This window comes from Neovison vison, chromosome 5, assembly GCF_020171115.1.
Source record: "Neovison vison isolate M4711 chromosome 5, ASM_NN_V1, whole genome shotgun sequence".
NCBI classification, from domain to species: domain Eukaryota; kingdom Metazoa; phylum Chordata; class Mammalia; order Carnivora; family Mustelidae; genus Neogale; species Neogale vison.
In genome coordinates, this window is record NC_058095.1 from 59957360 (window position 1) to 59984837 (window position 27478).

The following is a 27478-nucleotide window of genomic DNA, read 5'->3' on the forward strand; positions in this document are numbered from 1 at the left end:
TTGCAAATGAGGAAATACCGAGACACAGATTTTATATCGGTTCCCATTGAGGTTCAAATGCCTGATCTTAGAAAGACCTAAGACTTTTTTTTATTCTCTTTTTAAAGCCACAAAAGGGAAAAAGAGAAAAGACTGGAAATCTGCATAGCCAGAACTGAGAAGGCCCAATCATCTTTTTATTTCAATTTTCTTTAATGATGCATTGTATAAATATCCCATTCAAAATGTAGCATTCCTAATATCTTTATAAATGCTGTACACTTTAAAGTAATGAAAAATTGATTCATGTAAATTTGTATTTCATACGAAAGCCTTCATGTTCAGAAGATAGAGCCAAAGCCGGCTATGCACCCTGCTCCCTGACCACAGGAAGTGTCTATCAGGAAATAAGGAATGCATAAGAGGACTCTCCAAATGAATGCACAGTTCATAGGAAGAAAAACAATACGTGAGGTTCTGATCATTCCCAAATGAAAAAATAATTAATTTGAAAATATTCTGAGGGCCTACAACGTTTACAGGGGTCTCTTTAAGATAATAAATTTGTCCAACACATTTTGGTTCTACCATCAAGAATTGTGGAGTTTACTGGCTAGGATCATTAAGCCCAACTGGTTATTGTTGGCTGTGTGTACTCTTTTTGGAGGGTAGTTATCCAACAAAACTTACTGGATCTAATTTAATGATTTGGGCTACTGGATAATTACTTTTCACTGGTCAAAACTGGAGGCTCTCGACTGTATGCCCCATAGCTTTGCCCACTTTGTAGCCATGTAATTCATACAAGCAAACTAAGAAAAGAGCTAATAGCATGTTGTCTGATGGCCACAGTCCCTTCTTGGCAGGCTCTGCTGGGAAGTCATTTCTGTGGCAGGCGAATTACAGTATTCTTCCCAGGTAAGTCTACTAGCTATGTACAAAGAGAGCTGTGTAAATTACCAGTGTCCACCCTCCTGTCCCCAGGCATTCAGCATCGTCTTCAGGAAGGCTGTGGAGAAGGCTGCTCCAGTTCAGAGCCTCAAGGAACGCGTGACCAATCTGATAGACAGCATCACCTTCTCGGTGTACCAGTACACCACCCGTGGTCTCTTCGAGTGTGACAAGCTGACCTACCTTACCCAGCTTACCTTTCAGGTAAATGCGGATTGAAGAAGTTTCTGGAAAAGAGGTCATTTTCCAGTGCCCAACCAGCAGGAGTAAAGAACGTTTCTTCTATTCACACCGCTTCCCATAGAATGTGATGACTATTTGGCTCTAAGCGGAAGTGTTGGACAAGAAGGTCCAATATGGTGCATGCGTGTTGCCTCACTGTTGTCCCACTCTTGGCGGCCATGTCTGATCAACTGTTGTACTTCCTGTTTACCTTGGGTGACCTCAGATCCTCAGATCAGCATAGCCCTCCACGACCCAGCAACCCAAAAGTGGCACAAACAATGAAACTCAATGGCCATACCAATAACTAGATCCTTTTTTGAGATGCTGTAAGAAATTTACAGCATCTCTCATTATTTATTTACCTCCAGAGACGAGTTCAATGCGCCAAACTTCCCATGTTAACTGCAAATGTCTTTTCATAGCCACGACAGCCTTGGCCTTGAAAAGGTCCTCAGAAACTCTGATTTCCAAGTGTTTGGGTGCATCAGGGACCCCCAGTGCTAATTTTAAAAACCTTGTCTTTCACTTATTCTCAACATCAAAAAGGCACGAAAACTTATTTTCTTGCATTTATCCCTGTAATCTCATTTAGGATCTCATTTAGGATTGGGAATTTTTTCCATAAGTTTAGCAGGAGCACACACTAGCTTGTCTTGAAGACCTCTTTCCATTCTAAACACTGGATAGTCTATTCTGGGCTGACAACATGGGCATGTTCTGAAGCCTGAGTGCATGGGGGAGTGTTAGCGTGGCTTGTCCCCTTACCCCCTGTATTCCCTCTCCAGTCCAGACGCGTGTGGCTATCATACAAAGAACTCAGGGTACCTCACTGGCTCAGTCAGCAGAGCATGCAAATCTTGAGCTTGGGGTTGTTTGAGCCCCACACTGGGTACAGGGATTACTTAAATTTTTTTTTAATTTGGGTCACCTGGATGGCTTAGTCGGTCAGGCATCCAATTCTTGATCTCAGCTCAGGTCTTGATCTCAGAGTCATGAGTTCGAGCCCCACATTGGTCTCCATGCCAAGCATGGAGCCTACTTAAAAAAAGAACTTATGGGGGTGCCTGGGTGGCTCAGTGGATTAAGCCTCTGCCTTCGCCCCAGATCATGATCTCAGGGTCCTGGGATGGAGCCCTGCATCGAGCTCTCTGCTCAGCGGGGAGCCTGCTTCCCCCCTTTCTCTCTCTGACTGTCTCTCTGCCTACTTGTGATATCTCTCTCTTTCTCTCTCTCTGTCTAATTAATTAATTAATTAATTTTTTTAAAAAAAAGAACTTAAACCCCAGCACGAACTGTCTTCTCTCCTGCCACTCATCACCCTCAAACCCCAAGGAGCTCCCAACCCTAGCTTTCGCTCTTCTCTCCTCATAAATATTCTAACCTCATTTTACCAGGCCTTTTTCCCTCCTAAGAGAGCTTTCCTCAAATTTGCCAAATAATTATTTCTTAGTGAGCATTCCCATCTGTAACCTCACAGCACAGAACACCGTTTAAAAGGGGGGAGGACAATTCCCCAAGCACCTCTCAGTGTGAATCGTTAGCTCTAGCCAAGCAGAGTGTTCCACTCTCCCCTGCACACACCTCACTAACTCCCCCCTCCTGCCCTGGCCCATTCCTTGGCCCCTCCCTGGAGCACCTTGTCCTCCTGCCCAGACAGCCCCACCCCTTCGCTTCTCCAACACCCAGTTCAAAACCACATGTAGGTTTAATCAAATTAATGCCCCCACCCCTGCTTGCCAGGCAGCCCCCTATTCTGGAAGCCCTTTTGCGTTATTGGTTCACGTAGGCATTTCTGTTTTACATGTATCTGTATGTGACTGACATTCTCCTCGAGTTCCGTCATTTGTATGTGTCCGTCTCAATGTGATTGCGGGGACATACACCACGGCATTTGGGACTGGTGTACAAAATACTTGCCAACCAAGGTAGCTAGTCATTCACTGGGCGCATTTAAGTCACTCTGATATTTGGGGTGGATACACACGCACCCAGGAGAGATTTGCACAGATACTCACTTTCTTCCCCTCCCCCCTCTTTCAACAACCAAAACCGGTGGCAAGCTCTAGGGTTCAAAGCAGCAGTAATTACCTTGAGTGCCAACCCCAAGATCTCTAGAACCCTGTGGCCCCCAACCCCCTAAAGAAACCGTTCTTCCACATTGCAGATTCTCCTCATGAACCAGGAAGTTGATGCGGCAGAAGTGGATTTCCTGCTTCGATCTCCAGGACAGACGGGTGTCACCAGTCCCGTGAGCTTCCTCTCCCATCAGGCCTGGGGTGGTATCAAGGTCAGTAGAAAAGACCCCCAGAAAGAAGTCAGGTTCTCATCTCTCAGAGATTTTCCCCTGACAAGTGTCCGCATGATGTCAGCAGGGCTCCCTTTGGGGTACTAGCACAGAGCTGTGTTAAACATAGGCGGGGGTCTTTACCTGGCACCCCATAGCAGAGCTCACCCTTCCCAGGCCTGCTGGAGAAGCCAGGAGCATGCAAGGTACGGGCTTTGCCTCCAGAATGTGGGGAAATGCTAAGATCCCGCAAGCTTCCTGGCCTCAGCAAAGCTGCGTTTCACCTGTCAGTGCTGAGGGCCAGAAGGTGAGCTCCTCTGTGAGGCTCGGGGACTGGCATGGGGATGCTGCAGCAGGGCTCCCAGGAACCAAACAGATGCCAGGCTCTGTTTGGGCATGTCCAGGAGAGTCCCAACTCAGTCTCCAAGTGGGACACGCATTCCAGCCTGGGATTCTCAGTGGTTAATAATAGCTCACATTCACTGAGCACCTTAGAAAGGCATTCTGTTCTCACAGCCAGGAGGTAGGAGGTATCTGTTCCTGTTTAACCCAAAGCCCTTTGTCTTGCTATGTTGTACGGCTTAGTTTGTTGTTGTTGTTGTTGTTGTTAAGATTTTATTTATTTATTTGCAAGAGCGAAAGCATACACGCATGCATACGTGCATCACATGAGTGGGTAGGGGGAAGCAGAGGGAGAGGGAGAAGCAGGATGTGGTGCTCTATCGGAGGACCCTGGGATCATGATCCAAGCCAAAGGCAGCCAGCCAACCAACCAACTGAGCCACCCAGGCACCCCTGATTTCGCTAGATTTTATGTGCATGTCTGTGTGTGTGTGTGTGTTTAGTTTCTCATACATGAAGGTTCATGTTCCCACCACCGCAGTTAAGATACAGATAATTCCATCCCTGTAGGGATCCTTCATGGTGCCCTTGATAACCAGAACAACCTGCTCCCTTGCCTAACGCCTAATGCCTGGCAACCGCTATTTGCAGTTCTCCCTTCGTATAATTTGATCCTCCCAAGGATGTTATGTAAATGGAATCCTACAGCATGTAACCTTTGTGGACTGGCTGGTTCGCAGAGCATAATTCCCTTAAGAGCCATCCAAGTTGATTTACTTTATAATGGAAGCCCAGAACTTAATATTTATATACACGCTCCCCTCTTCAAAGGGACTGTCTTAGGAAATTCAAGGCTAATTCCATTCAGGCCGCCATTGCCCAAAATATCTTTCTAGCTTCTTTTTCAGGGTCTGCTGCTATTCTTTTCATCATCTGTATCTAAATCCGGACTGTATCTAAATCAGGATTCATTAAACTTTCTGCACAGGGTCACATAGTAAATATTTATGCTTTGAGGGCCAGACTCTGTCACAACTACTCAGCTCTGCCAAAGTCACACACAATACGGAAGCAAATGGAAATGGCTGAGTTCCAATAAAACTTTATTTACAAACACAGGTGGTGGGCCAGATTGGGCCGGCAAGCCATAGTTGTGGCCAAAATAATAAAGGTGTGATTTGACTTTCATTTATTAACTGCATTTGCCATTCCGAGTCCCATCTGGCAAATAAGCATAATCTCTTCCGTGTTGATGTAAAAGTTGGGTATTCATCCTTTCTGATGGAGGCATAATACTCCACAGTATATATGGACCATATCTTCTTTATCCATTCATCCACTGAAGGACATCTTGGTTCTTTCCACAGTTTGGCGATTGTGGACATTGCTGCTATGAACATTGGGGTACAGATGGCCCTTCTTTTCATTACATCTATATATTTGGGATAAACACCCAGTAGTGCAATTGTAGGGTCATAGTGTAGCTCTCTTTTTAATATTTTGAGGAATCTCCATACTGTTTTCCAAAGTGGCTATACCAACTTGCACTCCTACCAACAGTGTAAAAGGGTTCCCCTTTCTCCACCTCTTCTCCAACACACGTTGTTTATTGTCTTGTTAATTTTGGCCATTCTAACTGGTGTAAGGTGGTATCTCAATGTGGTTTTGATTTTAATTTCCCTGGTGTGTATTTTTTCTACTAGTAGTTCATTTCAGTTCAGATGTTAAATTTTCATCAGAAATATTTAAGGAGCATCTGGCTGGCTGAGTCCGTAGAGCATGTGACTCTTAATCTCAGGATTGAGTCTGAGCCCCACATTGGGTATAGAGATTACTTAAAAATGAAATCTTTTTTTTTTAAGATTTTATTTATTTGACAGAAAACACAAGTAGGCAGAGAGGCAAGCAGAGAGAGAGAGAGGAAGGGAAGCAGGCTCCCTGTTGAGCAGAGAGCCCGATGCGGGGCTCCATCCCAGGACCCTGAGATCATGACCTGAGCTGAAGGCAGAGGCTTAACCCACTAAGCCACCCAGGCACCCCTAAAAATGAAATCTTAAGAAAAAAAATACTTGATATGTTTTTAGATTTCATAAAATGTATTTTTTAAATCATTGATTCATATACCTCAGTTGTTCTAAGCATACTTAAAAGTTTTCCAACTACTAAAGCAAGCTCTAGATTCTAATCCTAAATTTTAAAATAATTACAATGAAGTACAATTAAAAACGCAATTCCTCGATCGCATGAGCCACATTTCACCTGCTCATTGACTATCTTGTCGGACAGACAGTGGGGGCCTAGAGTTGACAATAGTGCCTCCTCGTTTGACGCCTTTATGGAAAATAAATTCTGGAAATCAGTTCTGCAGGAGTCCCTTTGCAGAAGTAGTGCAGTGACAGACTGGTCAACACAGGCTCTGCAGTCAGACATCCCCAGGGTCAAGTTCAAGTTTGAATGTGTGTGGCCTCTGGCACGTTATCTTATTCCTCTGAACTTTTCTTTCCTCATTGGCAAGATGGCTGTCATCATACCCACCTCACAGGGTTCGGCCGAACAGACAATAAATGATCAGTAAATGTGAACGGATGCAGTAGGTAGTATCCCTGAGCTGTCATAACTAAGCACCGGGAGCTGGGTGCTCCCACAGTTCTGGAGTCCGGGAGTCTGAAATGTAATTGTCAACAGAGTCGTGCTCCCTCCAGAGCCTCTTAGGAGAGGGTCCTCCATTGCCTCCTCCAGGTCCCCAGCAGGCTGGCTCCAGTGTTCCCTGGTTTGTGGCAGACTCAGCCCATTCCCCCAAGGTCTTCATGCGGCCGTCTTCTCTCCGCGTCTCTTTGCATCTTCCCTCCTTATAAGAATGACTTATAATGACTTAGGGCCCACTCTAGTGACTTCATCCTACATTGACTGCACCTGCAAAGACCGTGTCTCCAAATAGAAGGTCACATCCACAAGTCTGGGAAGTCAGTCCTTCAACGCATCTTTTTGGGGGACCACGATTCACTCCACAAGAGTTACGATAAGATGATTCATTACCAGCTGTGGGCTGTACGTACGCTGTGGTTGACATGGGTCGTGCCTGACAGCGTTTGCCCACTGATGGAAAAACGTTGAGGAATTGTGAGTTCGGGTCAAGTCCAGTTGCCATCATCTCTATTATCCCACCAAGCCCTCTGCAGCAGAAGTCATAGAGAATAAATGATTCAAAGCCACTCCCTACTGTTTTCATTTTAAGTTCCTCCACTCTGAAGCTGCTGTGCCTCCTGGTTCCATCTCTCTTTTCACAAGATGGATTATTTGCTTCACTTTGCTTTGCTTTTTTGTTTGGTTTTGTGGGCTAGGTGCCTCTGGCTTTTCAAAGGCTTTTACAAATGCGTGCGGCTTTCTCTCTCTTTCTGTGAGTCCTGATATGGAATCCAGACCCGTCCAACGGAAACAGTGCAGCGTGTCGTGTTCATGAACGAAACCTTTGATAAATGTTCCTTTTAAGTGTTCGGTTGGATTTCAGCCTAAAAAAACAAAATTGATTGAATGGGACATGATAAAAAAAAAAGTCTTTTAATACTATCTGATGAGGAAGGTCGATTGCTCTGTTGCCCCCCAAAAGAACGAATAAGCAAAAATAATGAGTGAAATCTGGGTGATAAAACACTGTTTTTATTATTTATTCTCTGTAAGGATTTTTTTTTTTTTTAAGTCTCGCCAAATGTTGAACTTGGGTAATGGGCAAGTTCTTTTTCTTCATTATAAAAATCTTATCTGAGATGCACGCCTCTGTCAGCCTGTGAAAGGACCTCTTACCAACCCCTCCAGATGCCAGCTGAGCACAGTTGTATTTTGCTACATAGTCCAATGTAATTAGGTTAATTAGTCATTTTCATTTAGCTTATTAGAAGGCTAGAAATCCCTTTCCCTCATTTGGAAGATTAAATGGGGCCGTTGTATTCAACCCAGGGCTTCAAGAACGTGCATCCCAGACCCCGTCCGGCAGCTGGGGACACTGATCAGAGTGTCATTTGCACCATTGAGTGGTGGCACCGAAGGGGGTAATGGGTGTGCAGGAGGGTTAATGGTGGTGCAAACTGGGAGGGAGATGGGAGCCTGTTCCTCAGCCCAGAGAGAAGTAATTACAGCAGAGGCAGCTTTTCTCAGCCTGTCAAGAGCCCTCCCGCTGGCCACGCAGATGTCAAACTTTATTAACTGAACATTTTCTAAGTGCTAAGCAGCCTGCAAGGCCCAAGACATACAAAGCCGCCTAAGAAAGTTCTTGCCCGCAGGGAACTCACCGTCTTGTGGGAGGTGATGGGCAAGAAAACCAACAAGTGTGATCCAATAACTGTAGGAACCCCGAGAAAGCACCAGGGAGGGTTTTATAGTCTTCAGAGCACTCGTATCTGCATTAGAATATGAGCTAGGATGACTTGGCCTCATTTTCCAAATGAGAAAATCAAAGCCCACGAAGGTTTTAAAACAGTCTCTGAGTCACAAGAGGCTCCTAAGGGGGGAGGGGTAGGGGTGGACACTGAGACCAGAGCCTTCACCTCCTGGAGCTCCCTTCTCCATCCTGCACCACTCCCCACCCCTCCTTTCAGTACAAGTGATGCACATCCCCTGCTGAGTGGCCAGGGTGAAGTCATGGGGCCATGGACCCCATGGAAAAGGGCACATAAAAATAGGACATGCGTTCATCTGCTTGGGAAATAAGCCAAGGCAAGCCCAGGTCAAAGGTCTCTCTCCTTCTCCACTTTACCTGCCCCTGGTCACAGGTAAGACTTTTCTCCTGCTTTCTGACACATCCCACAATCTCCCCTTCCAGATGTTGACTCTTGCTGACCCCACCCTACAAGATGCCCCTTCCTTGTCTTTACCTCTGTCTCTGCCCAGCAGAATTCTGTATACCTACTAAGGCCTCCCTCATCTCCTCTTTCTCCTTAACTTAGGATCACAAGGTCCTTGAAGACATGTGTCCTTTTTTGTTTTCTTTTGTATTCCCAAGTACCTGGCATGTAGTAGACATTAAATAAATGTTGCAATGAATGAATGATGAATGAATGCATTCAAATAACAAGAATGTATTGGGATCCTTGAAATTCATGGCATTGCGGTAGGTGCTTTGGACTTAGTCTGGCTTTTAATGTCATTGAAGAGACCAGACTTACAAGCAGAATAGTCATGGAATAGTCATGAATAGTTGAATAGTCATGGAAGGATTGCAGATAAATGTCCAAGTGACTAATGTTTATGTGGGCACTCTGGAGAAATGGAAAGGGAAGAACCCCTACCCGATATTTGGTTCCAATGTCAAGACTAATAATGCCTACACATACCAAGAGCGTATTAAAGAGTTTATTATTCACATAGTGAGTCTTTCTGGGAGAGCAGGGGAACTCCCAAGTAGTCTGAAAATGGCTTGAGAGCCAGGGAAGACCACCTTGGAGTTTTTTGGTAATTTAAGATTGGGGCCAGAGTCAGTATTCCGGTACATGGGTGGGAGTTTTTTTTGTTTTTTTTGTTTTTTTTTCCCAATTTATTTATTTTCAGAAAAACAGTATTCATTATTTTTTCACCACACCCAGTGCTCCATGCAAGCTGTGCCCTCTATAATACCCACCACCTGGTACCCCAACCTCCCACCCCCCCGCCACTTCAAACCCCTCAGACTGTTTTTCAGAGTCCATAGTCTCTCATGGTTCACCTCCCCTTCCAATTTACCCAAATTCCCTACTACTCTCTAACGCCCCTTGTCCTCCATGCTATTGGTTATGCTCCACAAATGAGTGAAACCATATGATAATTGACTCTCTCTGCTTGACTGATTTCACTCAGCATAATCTCTTCCAGTCCCGTCCATGTTGCTACAAAAGTTGGATATTCGTCCTTTCTGATGGAGGCATAATACTCCATAGTGTATATGGACCACATCTTCCTTATCCATTCATCCGTTGAAGGGCATCTTGGTTCTTTCCATAGTTTGGCGACTGTGGCCATTGCTGCTATAAACATTGGGGTACAAATGGCCCTTCTTTTCACGACATCTGTATCTTTGGGGTAAATACCCAGGAGTGCAATTGCAGGGTCGTAGGGAAGCTCTATTTTTAATTTCTTGAGGAATCTCCACACTGTTCTCCAAAGAGGGTGCACCAACTTGCATTCCCACCAACAGTGTAAGAGGGTTCCCCTTTCTCCACATCCTCTCCAACACATGTTGTTTCCTGTTTTGTTAATTTTGGCCATTCTAGCTGGTGTAAGGTGATATCTCAATGTGGTTTTAATTTGAATCTCCCTGAGGGCTAATGATGATGAGCATTTTTTCATGTGTCTGATAGCCATTTGTATTTCTTGATTGGAGAAGTGTCTGTTCATATCTTCTGCCCATTTTTTGATGTGTTTGTCTGTTTCGTGTGTGTTGAGTTTGAGGAGTTCATTATAGATCCTGGATATCAACCTTTTGTCTGTACTGTCATTTGCAAATATCTTCTCCCATTCCGTGGGTTGCCTCTTTGTTTTTTTGACTGTTTCCTTTGCTGTGCAGAAGCTTTTGATTTTGATGAAGTCCCAGAAGTCTATTTTCGCTTTTGTTTCCTTTGCCTTTGGAGACGTATCTTGAAAGAAGTTGCTGTGGCTGATATCGAAGAGATTACTGCCTATGTTCTCCTCTAAGATTCTGATAGATTCCTGTCTCACGTTGAGGTCTTTTATCCATTTTGAGTTGATCTTTGTGTACGGTGTAAGAGAATGGTCGAGTTTCATTCTTCTACATATAGCTGTCCAGTTTTCCCAGCACCATTTATTGAAGAGACTGTCTTTTTTCCACTGTATATTTTTTCCTGTTTTGTCGAAGATTAATTGACCATAGAGTTGAGGGTCCATATCAGGGCTCTCTACTCTGTTCCACTGGTCTATGTGTCTGTTTTTATGCCAGTACCATGCTGTCTTGGTGATCACAGCTTTGTAATAAAGCTTGAAATCAGGTAAGGTGATGCCGCCAGCTTTATTTTTGTTTTTCAACGTTTCCTTAGCGATTCGGGGTCTCTTCTGATTCCATACAAATTTTTGGATTATTTGCTCCAGCTCTTTGAAGAATGCCGGTGGAATTTTGATCGGAATGGCATTAAAAGTATAGATTGCTCTAGGCAGTATAGACATTTTAACGATGTTTATTCTTCCGATCCAAGAGCATGGAATGGTCTTCCATCTTTTTGTGTCTTCTTCAATTTCTTTCATGAGTGTTCTATAGTTCCTCAAGTATAGATCCTTTACCTCTTTAGTTAGGTTTATTCCCAGGTATCTTATGGTTCTTGGTGCTATAGTAAATGGAATCGATTCTCTAATTTCCCTTTCTGTATTTTCCTTGTTAGTGTATAAGAAAGCCACTGATTTCTGCACATTGACTTTGTATCCTGCCACGCTGCTGAATTGCTGTATGAGTTCTAGTAGTTTGGGGGTGGAGTCTTTTGGGTTTTCCATATAAAGAATCATGTCATCTGCGAAGAGAGAGAGTTTGACTTCTTCATTACCAATTTGGATACCTTTTATTTCTCTCTGTTGTCTGATTGCTGTTGCTAGGACTTCTAATACTATGTTGAACAAGAGTGGTGAAAGTGGGCATCCTTGTCTTGTTCCTGATCTCAACGGGAAGGCTGCAAGCTTTTTCCCATTGAGGATGATATTTGCTGTGGGTCTTTCATAGATAGATTTGATGAGGTTCAGGAATGTTCCCTCTATCCCTATACTTTGAAGCGTTTTAATCAGGAACGGATGTTGGATTTTGTCAAATGCTTTTTCTGCATCAATTGAGAGGACCATGTGGTTCTTCTCTCTTCTCCTATTAATTTGTTGTATCACATTGATTGATTTACGAATGTTGAACCATCCTTGTAGCCCAGGGATGAATCCCACCTGATCATGGTGGATAATCTTTTTAATGTGTTGTTGGATCCTGTTGGCTAGGATCTTGTTGAGAATCTTAGCATCCATATTCATCAGTGATATTGGTCTGAAATTCTCCTTTTTGGTATGGTCCTTGCCTGGTTTGGGGATCAGGGTAATGCTGGCTTCATAGAAAGAGTCTGGAAGTTTTCCTTCTGCTTCAATTTTTTGAAACAGCTTCAGGAGAATAGGTGTTATTTCTTCTTGGAAGGTTTGGTAGAATTCCCCAGGGAATCCGTCAGGTCCTGGGCTCTTGTTTTTTGGGAGATTTTTGATCACTGCTTCAATCTCGTTATTAGATATCGGTCTATTCAGGTTGTCGATTTCTTCCTGGTTCAATTTTGGTAGTTTATATTTTTCCAGGAATGCATCCATTTCATCAAGGTTGCTAAGCTTATTGGCATATAACTGTTCGTAGTAACTTCTGATGATTGTTTCTACTTCCTTGGTGTTAGTTGTGATCTCTCCCCTTTCATTCATAATTTTATGAATTTGGGATTTCTCTCTTTTCTTTTGGATTAGTGTAGCCAGTGGCTTATCGATCTTATTGATTCTTTCAAAAAACCAGCTTCTAGTTTCATTGATACGTTCTACTGTATCTCTGGTTTCTCCCTCATTGATCTCAGCTCTAATCTTGATGATTTCCCTTCTTATGTGTGGAGTTGGTTTGATTTGTTGTTGATCCTCCAGTTCTTTAAGGTGTAGAGACAGCTGGTGTGTTCTGGATTTTTCAATTTTTTTGAGCAAGGCTTGGATGGCTATATATTTTCCCCTTAGGACCGCCTTTGCTGTATCCCATAGGTTTTGGACCAAAGTGTCTTCATTCTCATTGGTTTCCATGAATTGTTTCAGTTCTTCTTTGATCTCCTGGTTGATCCAAGCATTCTTAAGCAAGGTGGTCTTTAGCTTCCAGGTGTTTGAGTTCCTTCGGAACTTTTCCTTGTGATTGAGCTCCAGTTTCAAAGCATTGTGATCTGAGAATATGCAGGGAATAATCTCAGTCTTTTGGTATCGGCTGAGTCCTGATTTGTGACCCAGTATGTGGTCTATTCTGGAGAAGGTTCCGTGTGCACTTGAGAAGAATGAGTATTCTGCTGTTTTAGGGTGGAATGTTCTGTATATATCTATGAGGTCCATCTGGTCCAATGTGTCGTTCAATGCTCTTGTTTCTTTATTGATTTTCTGCTTCGATGATCTGTCTAATTCTGAAAGAGGCGTGTTAAGATCACCTACGACTAGTGTATTCATATCAATATGACTCTTTATCTTGATTAACAGTTTTCTTAAGTAATTGGCTGCTCCCATATTGGGAGCATAGATATTTACAATTGTTAGATCATCTTGGTGGATAGTCCCTTTAAGGATTATGTAGTGTCCTTCTGTATCTCTGACTACAGTCTTTAGTTTGAAGTCTAATTTATCTGATATGAGAATCGCTACCCCAGCCTTCTTTTGAGTCCCATTGGCATGAAAGATGCTTCTCCACCCCTTCACTTTCAGTCTGCGTGTATCTTTAGGTTCAAAATGGGTCTCTTGTAGACAGCATATGGATGGGTCCTGTCGTTTTATCCAATCTGCAACCCTGTGCCGTTTTATGGGTGCATTGAGGCCATTCACATTGAGAGTGATTATTGATAGATACGTTTTTATTGACATCGAGTTACCTTTGAAGTCTTTCTTTCTGTAGACTGTCTCTATATTTCTGTTCAATGCTATTCTTGGGATTTTTCCTCTTTTATAGAACCCCCCTTAATATTTCCTGCAGTATCGGCTTGGTGGTTGCATAGTCTTTTAAGTCTTGCCGGTCTTGGAAACTCTTTATCTCTCCATCCATTTTGAATGTCAGTCTTGCTGGATAAAGTATTCTTGGCTGCATGTTCTTCTCATTTAGTGCCCTGAATATATCTTGCCAGCCTCTTCTGGCTTGCCAGGTCTCTGTGGACAGGTCTGACGTTATTCTGATGGGCTTCCCTCTGTAAGTAAGGAGCCTCTTTGCCCTGGCAGCTTTCAAGAGATTATACCTACAATTATAACTTCTCAATTTGACTATCAGGTGTCGTGATGTTTTTTTGGAGTGTATAATCTTGGGTGGAGACCGTTCAGCCTCTAGTACATGAACGCTGGTTTCATTCGCGAGATTCGGAAAGTTTTCATGAAGGACTTGTTCCACGACATCTTCTAGACTTCTTTCTTTCTCCTCCCCTTCAGGAATTCCAATAATTCTGACGTTGGAACGCTTCATGGCATCACTTATTTCCCTAATTCTGCTTTCGTGGGATCTAAGCTGTTTGTTCCAGGCTTCCTCCTGATCCTTTCTCTCTATCTGTTTGTCTTCCAGATCACTAATTCTATCTTCTGTCTCAGTTACCCTAGCTTTGAGAGAGTTTAGATTGGATTGGAACTCATTGAGAGCATTGTGGACCTCCTCCCTGGTAGCTTTAAGCTCCGCCCTAACATTGTGAACATCCTGTCTGGTCGCTTTCAGTTCGGCTCTAATCAATTCTGTTTGGTCATCCATGGCTTTCTCCAACCTAGCTATTGCCTGGATAATTGTTAGCCTGAATTCTCTTTCCGACATATTGTCTATGTTGATAGCCGTTAGCTCTGTTGCGGAAGGTCCATCCTCTGTATTTTTCTTCTGTTGGGCATTCCTCCTCCTAGTCATTTTGGTGGGAGAAGACTGAACAGATGTAGCTGGATGTATCAACTCTGGTGCAGTCAAGGTGCACCCTGGAACACTTCCTGATCTCCGACTCAGAAGCCTCAGTCTGGGTGCAGAAGCTGAATAAATTCCCCCTTGGATGCTGGCAGTGCAGGTTCCAAGTTAAAGACCCTGGGGGCGCAGGATCTTTTGCTCGTCCCCAAAGCCAAGGCAGTGGCGGCTGTCTGGGAGCTCCTGACCGCCAGAGAGGTTCCAAGCAGCGATCGCACACTGAGATTTTGCCGCTGGCCGGGGCTGGGAGTGCCCGGCTTGCGCGCACCTCTTTTCAGAGGCGGCTGTGGGTCGGGCGCGCGTCTGGGGCACTGAGAACGGGGCGCTGGTCCGTAAGCCGCAGGCTGGGCTTTTGCGCGCCTCTGTCCGGGGAAGAGTTTCGCGGGCGCGAGGCTTAGACTTTGAAACAATGGCCCGGGTCAAGAAGCGCCCCAGGGCCTTAGAAACCCAGGAGAGCTGGAGCGACGTGCACGCGCATCTCAAGCTTTGTGGTAGGGCTAGCGCGCGTTCTGCAGACCGGCGCGGCTCCCATCCCCTCACAGGAGCCGGAACCCCGCGCTCTGGGGCACGCTGGCGGCTTAGGGACCAGGAGCCGGTTTCTCCGCCGCACTCTCTCTGCCTCCGCACCGGGGAGGCCATCTGGGACCGGGGACTCAAGCCCCTGTCCCTAGCCGCCCCGATTCCCACAGTTTGCCCCCGCGATCCTTTGCTCTTTTGGAGTGCTTTCAACCAGTCTCCGAGTTAATGCTGGTCCCCAGACGCAGGGCACTCTCGCTCGTATCGGGGTATTACTTTTGCACCGGTCGCCTCTGGTGGCTCCCTCCCCCTTTTGTTTATCTTCCGATATCAGTCCGCTGTTCCCATTCCGCTTTACCTGCTCACTGGCGTCTTCTGCCCCTGTAGAGATCCAGACGTGTATAATTCTGATCTCAGGCTGATTTCATGGGTGATCAGAGTTCTTTGGTAGGTAATCAGCTCACTTTGGGGTACCAGCTGAAAAGACGCCTCTTCCTAGTACCCTGCCATCTTGTCCCCCCCCCCATGGGTGGGAGTTTGCATGCTACAACCTCCCTCCAGCACCAGAGGAGAAAGGACCAATGCTCACTAATTAGCTTGCCCGAACGTGGAGCAGAAAAGGAAGAGGGAAGGATAAGACTTTAAAGCTGTCAGCAATCAAATATCTAAAAATTGAGTCAGACCCTTTATTGAAGAGATCAACTCTACAAATGATTCCAAGTAACCCACACAAGGAGGATGGGGAGGCTCTATGTTCTAGGTTGCAGAGGATGAACCTGAGAGAAGTTGCTGACTATGAACAGGACTTAACAACTTGTAGGAAGGACCCTAATGCATACTAATTGGGACCAGCACAAGAAAAGGAAGGAGTGTAATTAGGGAGGAAAGAACGAGGACCTGTCTGTCCCATGGTGAAAGCAGAACAAACAGGGAGTTGGTAACAAGTCTGGCACAGTTCCAAGGTTGGCCACAGATACTCTTGGATGCAGGAGTAGGGAAGCAGGACACCAAGTTCACTGGAAGGATTGGAAGGAAGCACTAAATGAAGACATTTGATATACCAAATTACGCATTTGAGCTTCATTCTTATGGAAACAGGCAACTCGGGAAATGTTACGTTGGCATTAACAAAACCTCAGTGATGCTAGGGACATCTTGAGAGAGAACTTGACAGGAGTTGCCAGTAGAGTGAGTACTGAAAGGAAGGAGTCAGAGACTTAGAATGTCTGACCTCCATGACCAGAAAATTCATGGCATCCCTTTTTGTCCCTCCTTCCAGGCAATACCCAGCAGGTAAGGGCTGCTCAATCTTTATTTGCTAAACTTTGCACATTATTGGTCTGGTTTCCTGAAGGTGACTTTATCAAAACCTTTCTGCTAGTACCTGGGGGAAAAATCTAAAACTCCAGACTGGAGAATGAATGAGACAGAATTATATCTATACTATTATCTTGTTCCTTGACCCTACCCGCCCCCCAAAACAGCATGAAAATTATAGCTTTCTGAAGAAATTGCATTTCAGAGCAAGATTCCCTTCAATTTCTCAGGCACTTTCATCAATGGAAGGATTCTATAATCTGGATCGGGACATTGAGGGATCTGCCAAAAGCTGGAAAAAGTTTGTGGAATCGGAATATCCTGAGAAGGAGAAGCTTCCACAGGAGTGGAAGAACAAGACAGCCCTACAGCGCCTCTGCGTGATGAGAGCCATGCGGCCCGACCGGATGACCTACGCCATGCGGTACGGGACACGGGAAAGTGGGGAGCCCCAGGGAAGGCATGGGACAGTCTCAGCAATGCCCAATGAGCAGAGCTGAGCACAAAGGTCAACCCCATAAGGCCTATTGCTATGTGTTTGCCATGTATTTTCTTAATACCTAAGTGCATGATTTGGAAAGAGGTGCTCATCAATATCAGCCTATGAAGGATACTGCGCACACCCGATGTGGTGGGAGATGATGGTACCCAGGGGTTCATCCACAGCAGGAAGAACATCTCTCCCCACTCCTTCCCCTCCCCCTCCTTTTTCTTCTCCCCCTCCCCCCTTCCTCCTTCTCTTTTTCTTCTCCTCCCCCTCCTCCTCCTCCTCCTCCTTCTTCTTCTTCTTCTTCTTCTTCTTCTTCTTCTTCTTCTTCTTCTTCCTCCTCTCCCTCTTCCCCCTCCTCCTCCTCCCCATTCTTCTTCCTCCTCCTCCTCCTCCTCCTCTTCTTCTTCCTTCTTCCTTCTTCTCCTTCTTCTTCTTCTCCCGATAATAGCTGTCATACTGAGTGTGAAGTGGTATCTCATTGTGGTTTGATTTGTATTTTCCCAATGACTAATGACAATGAACATCTTTTCACGTGGGAAAAAAAAAAAGGAAGAACATCTCTCTGACCACAAAGAAGGGAGAGAGAAGGAGCGGAGGCTGTAGCTGAGGTGGTAGAAGGATGACAGGAAACTGAGGAGGATCTTGTGTGATGGCGTCTCTTTTCTCTGAGAAGTTGGGAGCGAGGTCATCAGGGGAGTCTGTGTGCCAGAGGCAGTGGCAGTTTTGGAATTCAAGGAGGATACAGGGTTTGAAATAGAGTCTGTGACAAGTGGGAGAGAAGGCCGACCAAGGGAACCCAAAGAACTCCAAGCAGCATTGAGGGCTCCGCTAGTTAAGATCCTGTGTGTGTAATGGCACCAGTCTTCACCGTTGGGTGGTTCTCCACAGCAACATCCAACAGCCCCGGTGTAGATGCAGTTCAGTAGGTCTGGAGCGTGAGTCAGTTCGAGGCAGGGGTTAGGCAAGGGGCGGGGGTAGGGGCATCAGGATATAGACGAGATAATTGATTGGACATCAAGGTGCGTGCAGTCTATAGGGACCGAAAGCAGATTAGCAGCTGCCTGGGGCTGGATGGTGGGAACAGGAGTTCTTCAAGTAGGCAGGAGTAATCTTATTTGGCATGATGAATGTGTAGTAAAACTGGATTATGGTGAAGGCTGTATAATTCAGTAAATATATCAAAAAATAGTGAATGGCATACTTAAAATAGGTTTTTATGTGAATTGTACCTCAAGAAGTTTTTGGTTTGTTGGTTTGTGTGTTTAAGGTTATAAGCTGTGTAATCTACACTGGATAGGAAAGAAGTGAAGAGAGTAAGGGGATGATTTGATTTGATTGATTTTGATTTTTTTGAGAGAGAAAGAGCATATGCAGGAAAGAGGGGAAGGGACAGAGGGAATGAGAGAGAGAATCTTAAGCAGGTTCCACAGTCAGCATGAAGCCTGATGCTAATGTCATGACCTGTGTGGAAATCAAGATTCAGATGCTTAAACCAACTAAGCCACCCAGATGCCCCAAGTAAGGGAAAGATTTTTTTTTTTTTTTTAAAGAAAACAGGGAGGACAAAATGCTGAAAATCCTACATCAGTCTTGGCACCAGAGCAGGCAAATCAGAGGTGGAATAAGGGTCTGTTGCTGAATTGCTGGTAAAAGGCTTTAGTCAGAGGGTGGGATGTTCTCAGTTAAGGTTTCAGATGTAGAAAAAGCCCTCAAGGGATGACAAGGATGAGGTGTGGCCATGGAATCAGGTGGCTGAATCGGGGAAGACATGAAGATTAAGAATCAGGAGGATTGTCCACATGAAAGTCAACATCACTCGGGCTGGTGAAGAGATGGTCCATGAGTTAAGGGTTCAGGGAAGAACTAGAGTGACGAGAGGAACAGTAGGTGACATCAACCTGCAGGGGTCGTGGGAACGCGGCCAGGGAGTGGGGTGTCCACGGACCCCCCAAATATGGGAAGCCATGGTTTAGAAACAGCAGGCATCAGAGAGGAAGACCATGATCCCACCTCTCAGTCCTGAGGTAGGTCAGAGGCAGGAGAAGGAGCCCAATGGAAGAGACCACAGAGAGAATAGTGTCCTTGGGGAAACATTAAGGCCGAGAGTTGGACCCGATGACCAGTAAGTGGTTACAACTGCAAGGCTTGTTTGGCATAGCATGGGACAGTCTGGAAAGGAACATTGGCCAGTAGAATAGTTGTGAAACAGATGGTGATAGAAGCAGGAGATCATAGGGAGGTGGAGAGCCTTAAATCTTGAGTGGGGAAGGAGGACCACAGGATGCAGAAGACAGAGGATGCAGCTGTGCCTGCAAGCTTCTAGAAAGCATTGATCCTGGCCATCTTCTGGAAGATGGTGGTAAAGGGACAGGACATGCAGGCTTCCCAGAGGAGTCAGGTGTGGCATGGACAGATAGGGATTCAGAACAAGCCCTGATCTAGGACAGCAGGCAGGAATGGCATAGCTTCTAAATGCCAACTTAACAACTAGGGAACTGGAAGTTGGCCGCAGCTCTGTAACTAATAACTACCAAGCCCATGACCTTGAGTACATCCTGCCAGGTCTGTAGGCCTCCCTGTCTCCAGCATGACCGGTCTGTGACAGATACACATGCGTGTGCTTCTTTCCTGGCAGAGATTTTATTGAGGATAAGTTGGGAAGCCAATATGTGGCGGGAAGAGCACCAGACTTCGCGACCTCGTTTGAGGAGTCAGGGCCAGCCACACCCATGTTTTTCATCCTGTCTCCAGGGGTGGACCCTCTGAAGGACGTGGAGAATCAAGGTGAGAAATCATCCTCTTGGAGCTGAGATTACCCTAGCCCCACGAATTTTCACTCCTTGCATCCATTGGTCTCCCTTTTCCTGGCTCAAAGCTCAATACGTAGTACCCAGTATTTGCTAACAGAGAAGTCAGGGTCATGGCTGAGCCAATACTAGAGGATCTTCCCTGGAGGGGGGAACCACTGGAAGAGTCCCTGCTAGCAATTTTACCAGGAGACCTTGTCCTACCACCCGCCCACCCACCTACTCACCCTTGCTTTGGCTGGAGTGGTCTTTCTTCAAGGCTCCTACTCCCCTGAGAATAAGGTCCAGACTCGTTAACGTGTCTCACAGGGAACTTCATCCTCCCATCCCTCCCTCCTTCTCCAGCCTCCTTTCCATTAGTCTATTGCTGCTGTAATGAATTACTGCAAATTTAGAGGCTTAAAATAACACGAATGTATTCTCGTACAGTCCTGGAGATCAGAAATCATAAATGGGTCTTACTGCCTCCATCTTTTCCTTAGAAAGACTCCTGTGATTATACTGGGCCCACTTAGATAATCCAAGATAAGCTCCCCATCTTGAGGCCTTATATTTACTCACACTACAGAGTCCTCTTTGCCCTATAAAGTCTTATGTTCATAGGTCCTGAGGATTAGTACATGTGCATCTTTGGGGATCTACCATTCTGCCTACATTCCTCGAATCCCCTCTTTTGCATTCTACGTGGCACCCATTCTCCCGTGCATGCTGCGTCCCTTCCTGAATCCCCGTACCAGATCAACTTCTATTCATCCTTCAGATCCTTATTTGAGGTCACCACCTCCAGGAAGCCCTACTGACTTCCAAGATTCTAGGTTCCCCTCCCATGTGCTCCTGGAGCACCCTTCTTTATGTCCATCACCTTATAATTGTCTAATGACTACTGTGTCTTCCTAAGAGAGTGAGAGCTCCTTGGGATCGGGTGTCCTTGTCACCAGGATATCCCTAGTTCCTAGAACTGTGCTGGATACTCAAGAAATAGATACATTAAATGAAGGAATGAGCAAGCGGAAGATGCTTTAAATGAAGGAATGAGCAGGTGGAAGCAAGTGGAGGAATGACAAAACTATAACCCTGGCAAAATGACAACATTTCATGAAGTTAAATAAAGACCTGACAGGTCAGAGCCCAGGCCATACAGCTCCAAGAGCAGTCTCTTCGTTATTGCAGTGAAAGGACTCCACAGCCTATGCCTGGTGCTTGGGGGTCATTGAGATGAGGCTGACTCAGTCCTAAAGAATGGATAAGATTAACGCACCGGGGGCACCTGGGTGGCTCAATGGGTCAAGCCGCTGCCTTCGGCCCAGGTCATGATCTCAGGGTCCTGGGATTGAGTCCCGCATCGGGCTTTCTGCTCAGCAGGGAGTCTGCTTCCTCCTCTCTCTCTGCCTTCCTCTCTGTCTACTTGTGATCTCTGTCTGTCGAATAAATAAAATCTTTAAAAAAAAAAAAAAAAAGGAAGATTAGCATGCTGGGGTGGCTCAGTCGGTTAAGCCATGCGACTCTTGGTTTCAGCTCAGGTCCTGACCTCAGGGTCATGAGAATTGAGCCCCATGTCAGGCTCCACATTCTTTAAAAAAAAAAAAAAAAAGGAGAAGAATGGGTAAGATCTATGGGAGAAACAAGAATTATCTTTTTTATTTGCTGATTTTATGTATATTTTTGTAGTCTCCTAATAAATTCACGCAACTCTCACATATTTTTAAAGTATCGATAATAAAGAATTCAAAATGAAAGCAACAGTTCTCAGCTCCAGCCAGCCCTCCCCATACCACCTCTTTCCAGACACTTGTTTTTTGTTTTGGGGGATTTTGGGGGCTTCTTGTGGGGTTTTTTTTTTTTTTGCCTATTTCTGAATTTAGTCCTCCTCGTGGTTCCTGCTCTATTTCCTACTAATTTCCTAATTTCCTACTATTTCCTACTAATTTTGTATCCCTAGGTTTTTTTTGTTGTTTGTTTGTTTTTAAGTTTTATTTATTTATTTTAGAGAGAGACCGTGAGAGGTCGGGGGGAGAGGGGGAGACTCTCAGGCAGACTCCATGCCGAGCACAGAGCCAATGCACCCAAAGGAGCTTGCTTAACTGACTGAGCCACCCGAGGCACCCCTTTGATCACTAGTTTTAAAGTGATCAATTCTAGATCTCTATTTACATTCCCCGATATAAAAAAATAAGAGTTTCACTCCCACTATTGCCCACTCAAGACCGTCCACTCCTACCCCATTTTTAACAGCTTTACTGAGACATAATTCATACGCGGTATGATTCGCCCATTGCAAGTATATGATTCAGTTTGCTAATATTTTCACAAGGCTGTGCAACCATCACCACAATCTAATTTTAGCAAAATTGTGTCTCTCCCCGCACCAGAAAAGTCCTGTATCTCTTAGTGAGTACTCCTTATCTCATCTCATGTCCTCCCTAGCCCACCACCAATTTACTTTCTGTCTCTAAGGATTTGCCTGTTCTGGACATTTTCTAGAAGTGAAATCATCCATTATGAGGTCTTTCATTGATGGCTTGTTTCACTTAGCATAATATTTTCAAGGTTCATCAAGGTTGCAGCTATAGCCTATACCATTCCTTTTTTATGGCTGGATAATATTCCCTGTAGATCAATCAAGCAAGTATTATCTTAACAATTATTAAGTCTTCTGACTTAATAGAGCACTATAGAATGTCTTCCCATTTATTAAGATCTTCTGTAATTTCTATTATTACTATTTCATAGTTTGGGGTGTATAAAGTGTTGCATTTCTTTTTTTTAGTTGAAGTATGATTAACAGAAAGTGTTACATTAGTTTCAGGTGTAAAATAAAATGATTCTGCATTTCTATGCAATACTCAGTGCTCGTCACAGTAAGTGTACTCTTCACCTCCTTGCATTTCTTGAGTTCAGTTCATTCCCGAGTAGTTTGTTCTTTTTTATTCTGTTGTAAAGTGGGATTATTTCCTTAATTTCATTCTTGGAATGGTCACTGCTAGGGACTTGTATACATTTTTGTATATTGGTCTCCTAACCTGCAACCTGGCTGAACATGTTTATTAGTTCCAATGATTTTTCTGAATTCCTTAGGTTTTTTGCAGATACAAGTTTAGGTGATCTATGGAAAGATAGTTTTACCTCTTCCTTTCCAAACTGGATGGCCTTTTATTTCTTCTTCTCACCTACTTGACCCAGCTAAAATTTATAACAGAGTATTAGGTAGAAATGGCAAGCTTGGACATCCTGGGCCTATTCTAGATCTTTGAGGAAAATCATTCAGTTTTCACTATTAAATATGATGTTAGCTGCAGGTTTTTTATAGATACCTTTCATCAGATTCCTTCTAGTTCCTTCTAGTTTCCTTCTAGTTTGATGAGGTTTTTTTCCTTTATCATGAAAAGGTGTTGGATTTTGTCAAATGCTTTTTCCATATCCATTGAGATGATATCATTTTGTCCTTTATTCTATTGATATATTACATTAATTGATTTTTAGAAGTTAAAGTAACCTCGCATTCCTCAGATCTCACTTGATCCTGATGTATAATCATTGCATATATTTCTAGACTCAATTTGCATATGTTTCTTTGAGGATTTTTACACCTATGTTCATAAAAGATAATGACTTGTTGTTTTCTTTCCTTGTGATGTCTTTGTTTGCGGTATAAGGGAAAAATTAGTAACCTATACATGAGAATGATTTGGGAAGTGTTCCTTCCTCTTCTATTTTTTGGAAGATTTTGTGAAAGATTGATATTAATTCTTCATGTATGATACAATTCATGGTGAAACCACCTGGACCTGAGCTTCTCTTGGTGGGAAGTTTTTAAATTACTACTTCAATCTCATTTGTTATAAATCTAATCTGATTTTCTATTTCTCCCTGAGTGAGTTTGGGTATTTATTTCTACGAATTTGGCCATTTTTTAAAGATTTTTTAAAAGATTGTATTTATTTATTACAGACAGGGATCACAAGTAGGCAGAGAGGCAGGCAGAGGGGGGTGGGAAGCAGGCTCCCCGCTGAGCAGAGAGCCCAATGCAGGGCTCGATCCCAGGACCCTGAGATCATGACCTGAGCCTAAGGTAGAGGCTTAACCCACTGAGCCACCCAGGCACCCCAGAACTTGGCCATTTTATTCAATTATCTAATTCATTGGCAAACTCCCAAATTTTGGTATCTATACTAAAATATTTACTTCCTTGGCATACCTGGGTGGCTCAGTTGGTTAAACATCTTACTTCAGCTTAGGTCATGATCTTGGGATCCTGGGATCGGGTGCTGTTTCAGGCTCCCTAGTCAGGAAGGAGTCTTGCTTTTTCCTCTACCTCTACCCCCTACTCTGCTTTCTCTCTCTCTCTCAAATAAATAAACAAATATTTTTTAAAAAGTTTACTTATGGGGTGCCTGGGTGGATCAGTGCTTCTAAGCATCTGTCTTCAGCTCAGTTCATGATCCCAGGGACCTGGGGTCGAGCCCTACATTGGGCTTCCTGTCTAGCGGGGATCCTGTTTCTCCCTCCCCGTCTTAGGCTCCCCCTGCTTGTGCTCTCTCTCTCTGGCCCTCTCTCTCTCTTCTATATAATTAAAATCTTTTTTTTAAAGTTTACTTCCTCTATTGGCTGTGTTGACTTTTAAACAATGTTAGTGAAACTTAATGTTTTATTCTGTGACTTCTAGATCATTTCTTTGGACTTCCCTCTGTGTAAGCTGAGACCAGGTTTCCAACTTAATTCAGCTGTGCTTTTTCCATAGACAAGGATGAATATATATTCATTCTACTCCATTACCATCATTAATCTTATTCATGCCTAGTGCCTAGTCTATGAGTTAACTGTAATATTTGAAAACCAATAGCATTTATGTCATAATTAATTTACACATATTAGTCACCGAAGAGGCAAGCAAATATGCTGGGATGACATTTCCTTCTTCGTGGATCCAATGTACTCATCTCTAGGGCACTCTCAGAGAAGAATGTTCTCAGCACAGAGTTTCAAAGTCATACCAAATTTCAGTTTGCTTCATGTACATGATGATTTTCTTGGATAGCTTTACATTCTTCCTAGGGTTTCTGAGTGTCTTTTCCTTGTTCTTGAGAGAAGAAACAAATGTCCCCTCTGCCATTATCATGGCTTCATACCTCTATTAATCGTATATGTTGTCTAGAATCCACGTTATCCTCCTTGAGAATGTTCCACCCAGAGCTCACTTACGTTCTGTTCTAAAATAGATAACTTGCATGCTAGCCACCCTGCGACTTACTCTCTCTATATTCTAGTCAAATACTATCATTTTGGGGATCCTGGATCTTTTACCTTCCATTTTGACCCTAGTTTTGCTAGCATGCGCCATCAGAAGAGAATCATGGGAAGTAAAAATTCTGTATCCTTGGGTGGCTAAAAGGCTTTAATTTTGCCCATATACTCTTTCAGTAGTTTTTCTAGGTGTGAAATGGTTTTTCCAGAATGCATCCGCATTGCTCCGTTGTCTTCAAGAAGTCAGTCATGTTCCCTTGGGATCAAATGCCAGTAAGGCGCTCTTCTTCCCGTCGTGGTGGTTACCAGTTTCTGTGCTGGGAACTTGAGGATCGTCTCCCCAGCTTGTGGCTGAAGCACTATGAGCTGTGTTTGGTGGGTGTGGGTCTTTTCCATTCATCTGCTCAGCACTCAGCATGCCATTTTAAGCAGAAAAGTCAGACCTTTCTTGATGTCCGGAAATTTCGCGCTGTTGTTGTTGGTAAATATCACTACCATTCACCAAGTTGCTCATCCCCAAAACCTGGAAATCGATCGCCTTAGAGACTCCCTCCACCACCCACCACACTGAGTCTTATTGATTCTACCTCCTAAATCCATTTCAGGCTGGTCTCCTGGTCTCTAGCATCACTGTTGCCTTCCTGGTGTGAGTCACCGTAACCTCACTTGGACTGACACAGGGGCCTCTGAAGTCACCTCAGTCTTCTCCCGCTGCCTGCAATCTTTGGCCACTTGGCAGCCAAAGACATCTTGCTAAACCTCAGATCTGACTGTATCATTCTCCTCCTTAAAACACTCCAGTGGCTTCGCTTTGTTCTTAGGGAAAGTCTGGTACCACTGGCATGATCTATGTGGCCCTGCACGGCCTGAACTTTCTGCCAAGCCTTGGCTCTTTCCTTCCCCCAATCTCACTCTACTCCAGCCACACAGTCCTTTTAGATCCCCAGCCACACTATGAGCCTTCCTGACCTGGGCATTTTCACAAGAGATTTCTTTTATCAGAAATATTTCTCCCCAGCCATTCAAGACTGCGGTACCCACTCACCCTACAGGTACCAGCCTCTTCCGACCTCCCTGCAAGACCAGTGATTCCCTGTTATGCATGTATTTGCTTCAGAGCATTCAATACACTTCTAATTAAATATTTCTTTTAAGGGAACTTGGGCAGCTCAGCCGGTTAAGCGTCTGCCTTCGGCTCAGGTCATGATCCCAGAGTCCCGGGATCAAGCCCCTCATGGAGCTCCCTGCTCAGCAGGGAGCCTGCTTCTCCCTCTCCCTCTGCTGCTTGCTTTCTCTCTCTCTCAAATAAAGAAGTAAAATCTTTAGAAAACAAATAAATAAATACTTCTTTTATCATTTTAACTGAGGTTTGCCTACCTGCTTGTCATTAAGGTCCTCAGGTCAAGGACCACACTTTTCAGTACCTAAAAGTGTATCTAGCAGAGAAAAAGCATTCCGCAATTACTTGTGAATTAACACATGAATGAGTGTCATAAGAACTGTTGTTGTCGCTAAGTTGTTCCCAATTTTCACCTTTTTATAGAGTTCTTATTCTGTCTTCTGGAGGTTTAGTCCTTTCGTATTGGCAAATTCTAGCTGCCTCATTTTGATCCAGTATTTTCCTTTTTGGAAGCTCGCGTATGCCCTGTTTATGAGCAATTTCCTTCTGTCCTTTGCCAATTGACCTCCATCTCTTCCATCACCCACTTCGAGGCTTTCTGTCGTTGCGGGGACGCCGACCTCTCCCTGAGCCATATTGGTTATTTGTCTCTGAATACATTATCTCAGCCCTGCCCTTGGCCTAATCTCAAGTCGTGTTTCCTTACTGGAGGCAATATTGCTGCTCATCAGCCACAGATTACTTAAGCACCTGTGACTCCTTCTCTCTCTCTCCCTTCCCCCTGCCTTCTTGATGGCTTCATTTATTTTCTAATTCACCCACTTAGAACATAGACTCTGGTGACAGCCATGCTTTCTGCATCTTGAATCAAATCAGATTGCCTGATGGGCTCCTCTTCTCCAGTTTGGAGCCTACACGGCTGACTCACACTTCCCTCCCTCTCTCTCCCTAGCCCCAGCGTATTAAGGAAACTTACTGTCTCTGTGTTTGGGGAGAGTCTGTGTATCAGACAGCTCACTGTTTCACTCCACGTAGACGCTTACAAAGCTTGGCATCCTTTCCCATTTTTGAGTTTGTGATTTATGTTCTGAACCCCTTCATTTCTCTGTCCCTTTGTTTCAACATGGCAGGTTTTAATATGGGGAGGTTTTTAAAACCTGAGAGTCAGGGCACCCAGATGGCTTAATTGGTTAAGCATCTGACTCTTGATATCAGCTCAGGTCTTGATCTTGGGGTCATGAGTTCGAGCCCCACCGTGGGCTTCATGCTGGGCGTGGAGTCTACAAATGAATGAATGAATGAATGAATGAACGAATGAATGAATGAACCTACCTACCTACCTGAGAGTCAAGTGAAAGCTTTGTTTCCTTATCCTCATGCCACCATCACCCCCTAACCCCAACCCAAATGCGCTGAACCCACAAAGTCCCGTGTAGATTTTAGGAGTTCTCGAGTCCCTACATCTCATCCACTGACCCTTGATCAGGAATCTATGCTTTTCTGGCAGCTTTGTGCATCTTAGTCTCCTCCAGGATGTTCCTTCCTCAACAACTTTGGAGGAGGA

The 27478-nt window shown here is 44.4% G+C and overlaps 1 protein-coding gene across 1 annotated transcript in view; it reads left to right on the top strand.

Annotated features, from left to right (window-relative positions):
• Positions 1–27478, top strand: part of DNAH9 (dynein axonemal heavy chain 9) — a 334218-nt gene that overhangs the window by 258799 nt on the left and 47941 nt on the right. The window contains exons 58-61 of the mRNA XM_044249120.1: positions 964–1134; positions 3320–3442; positions 16487–16680; positions 19382–19530. Coding sequence (XP_044105055.1) covers positions 964–1134; positions 3320–3442; positions 16487–16680; positions 19382–19530 — 637 coding nt within the window. The remainder of the gene's footprint in view (positions 1–963; positions 1135–3319; positions 3443–16486; positions 16681–19381; positions 19531–27478) is intronic.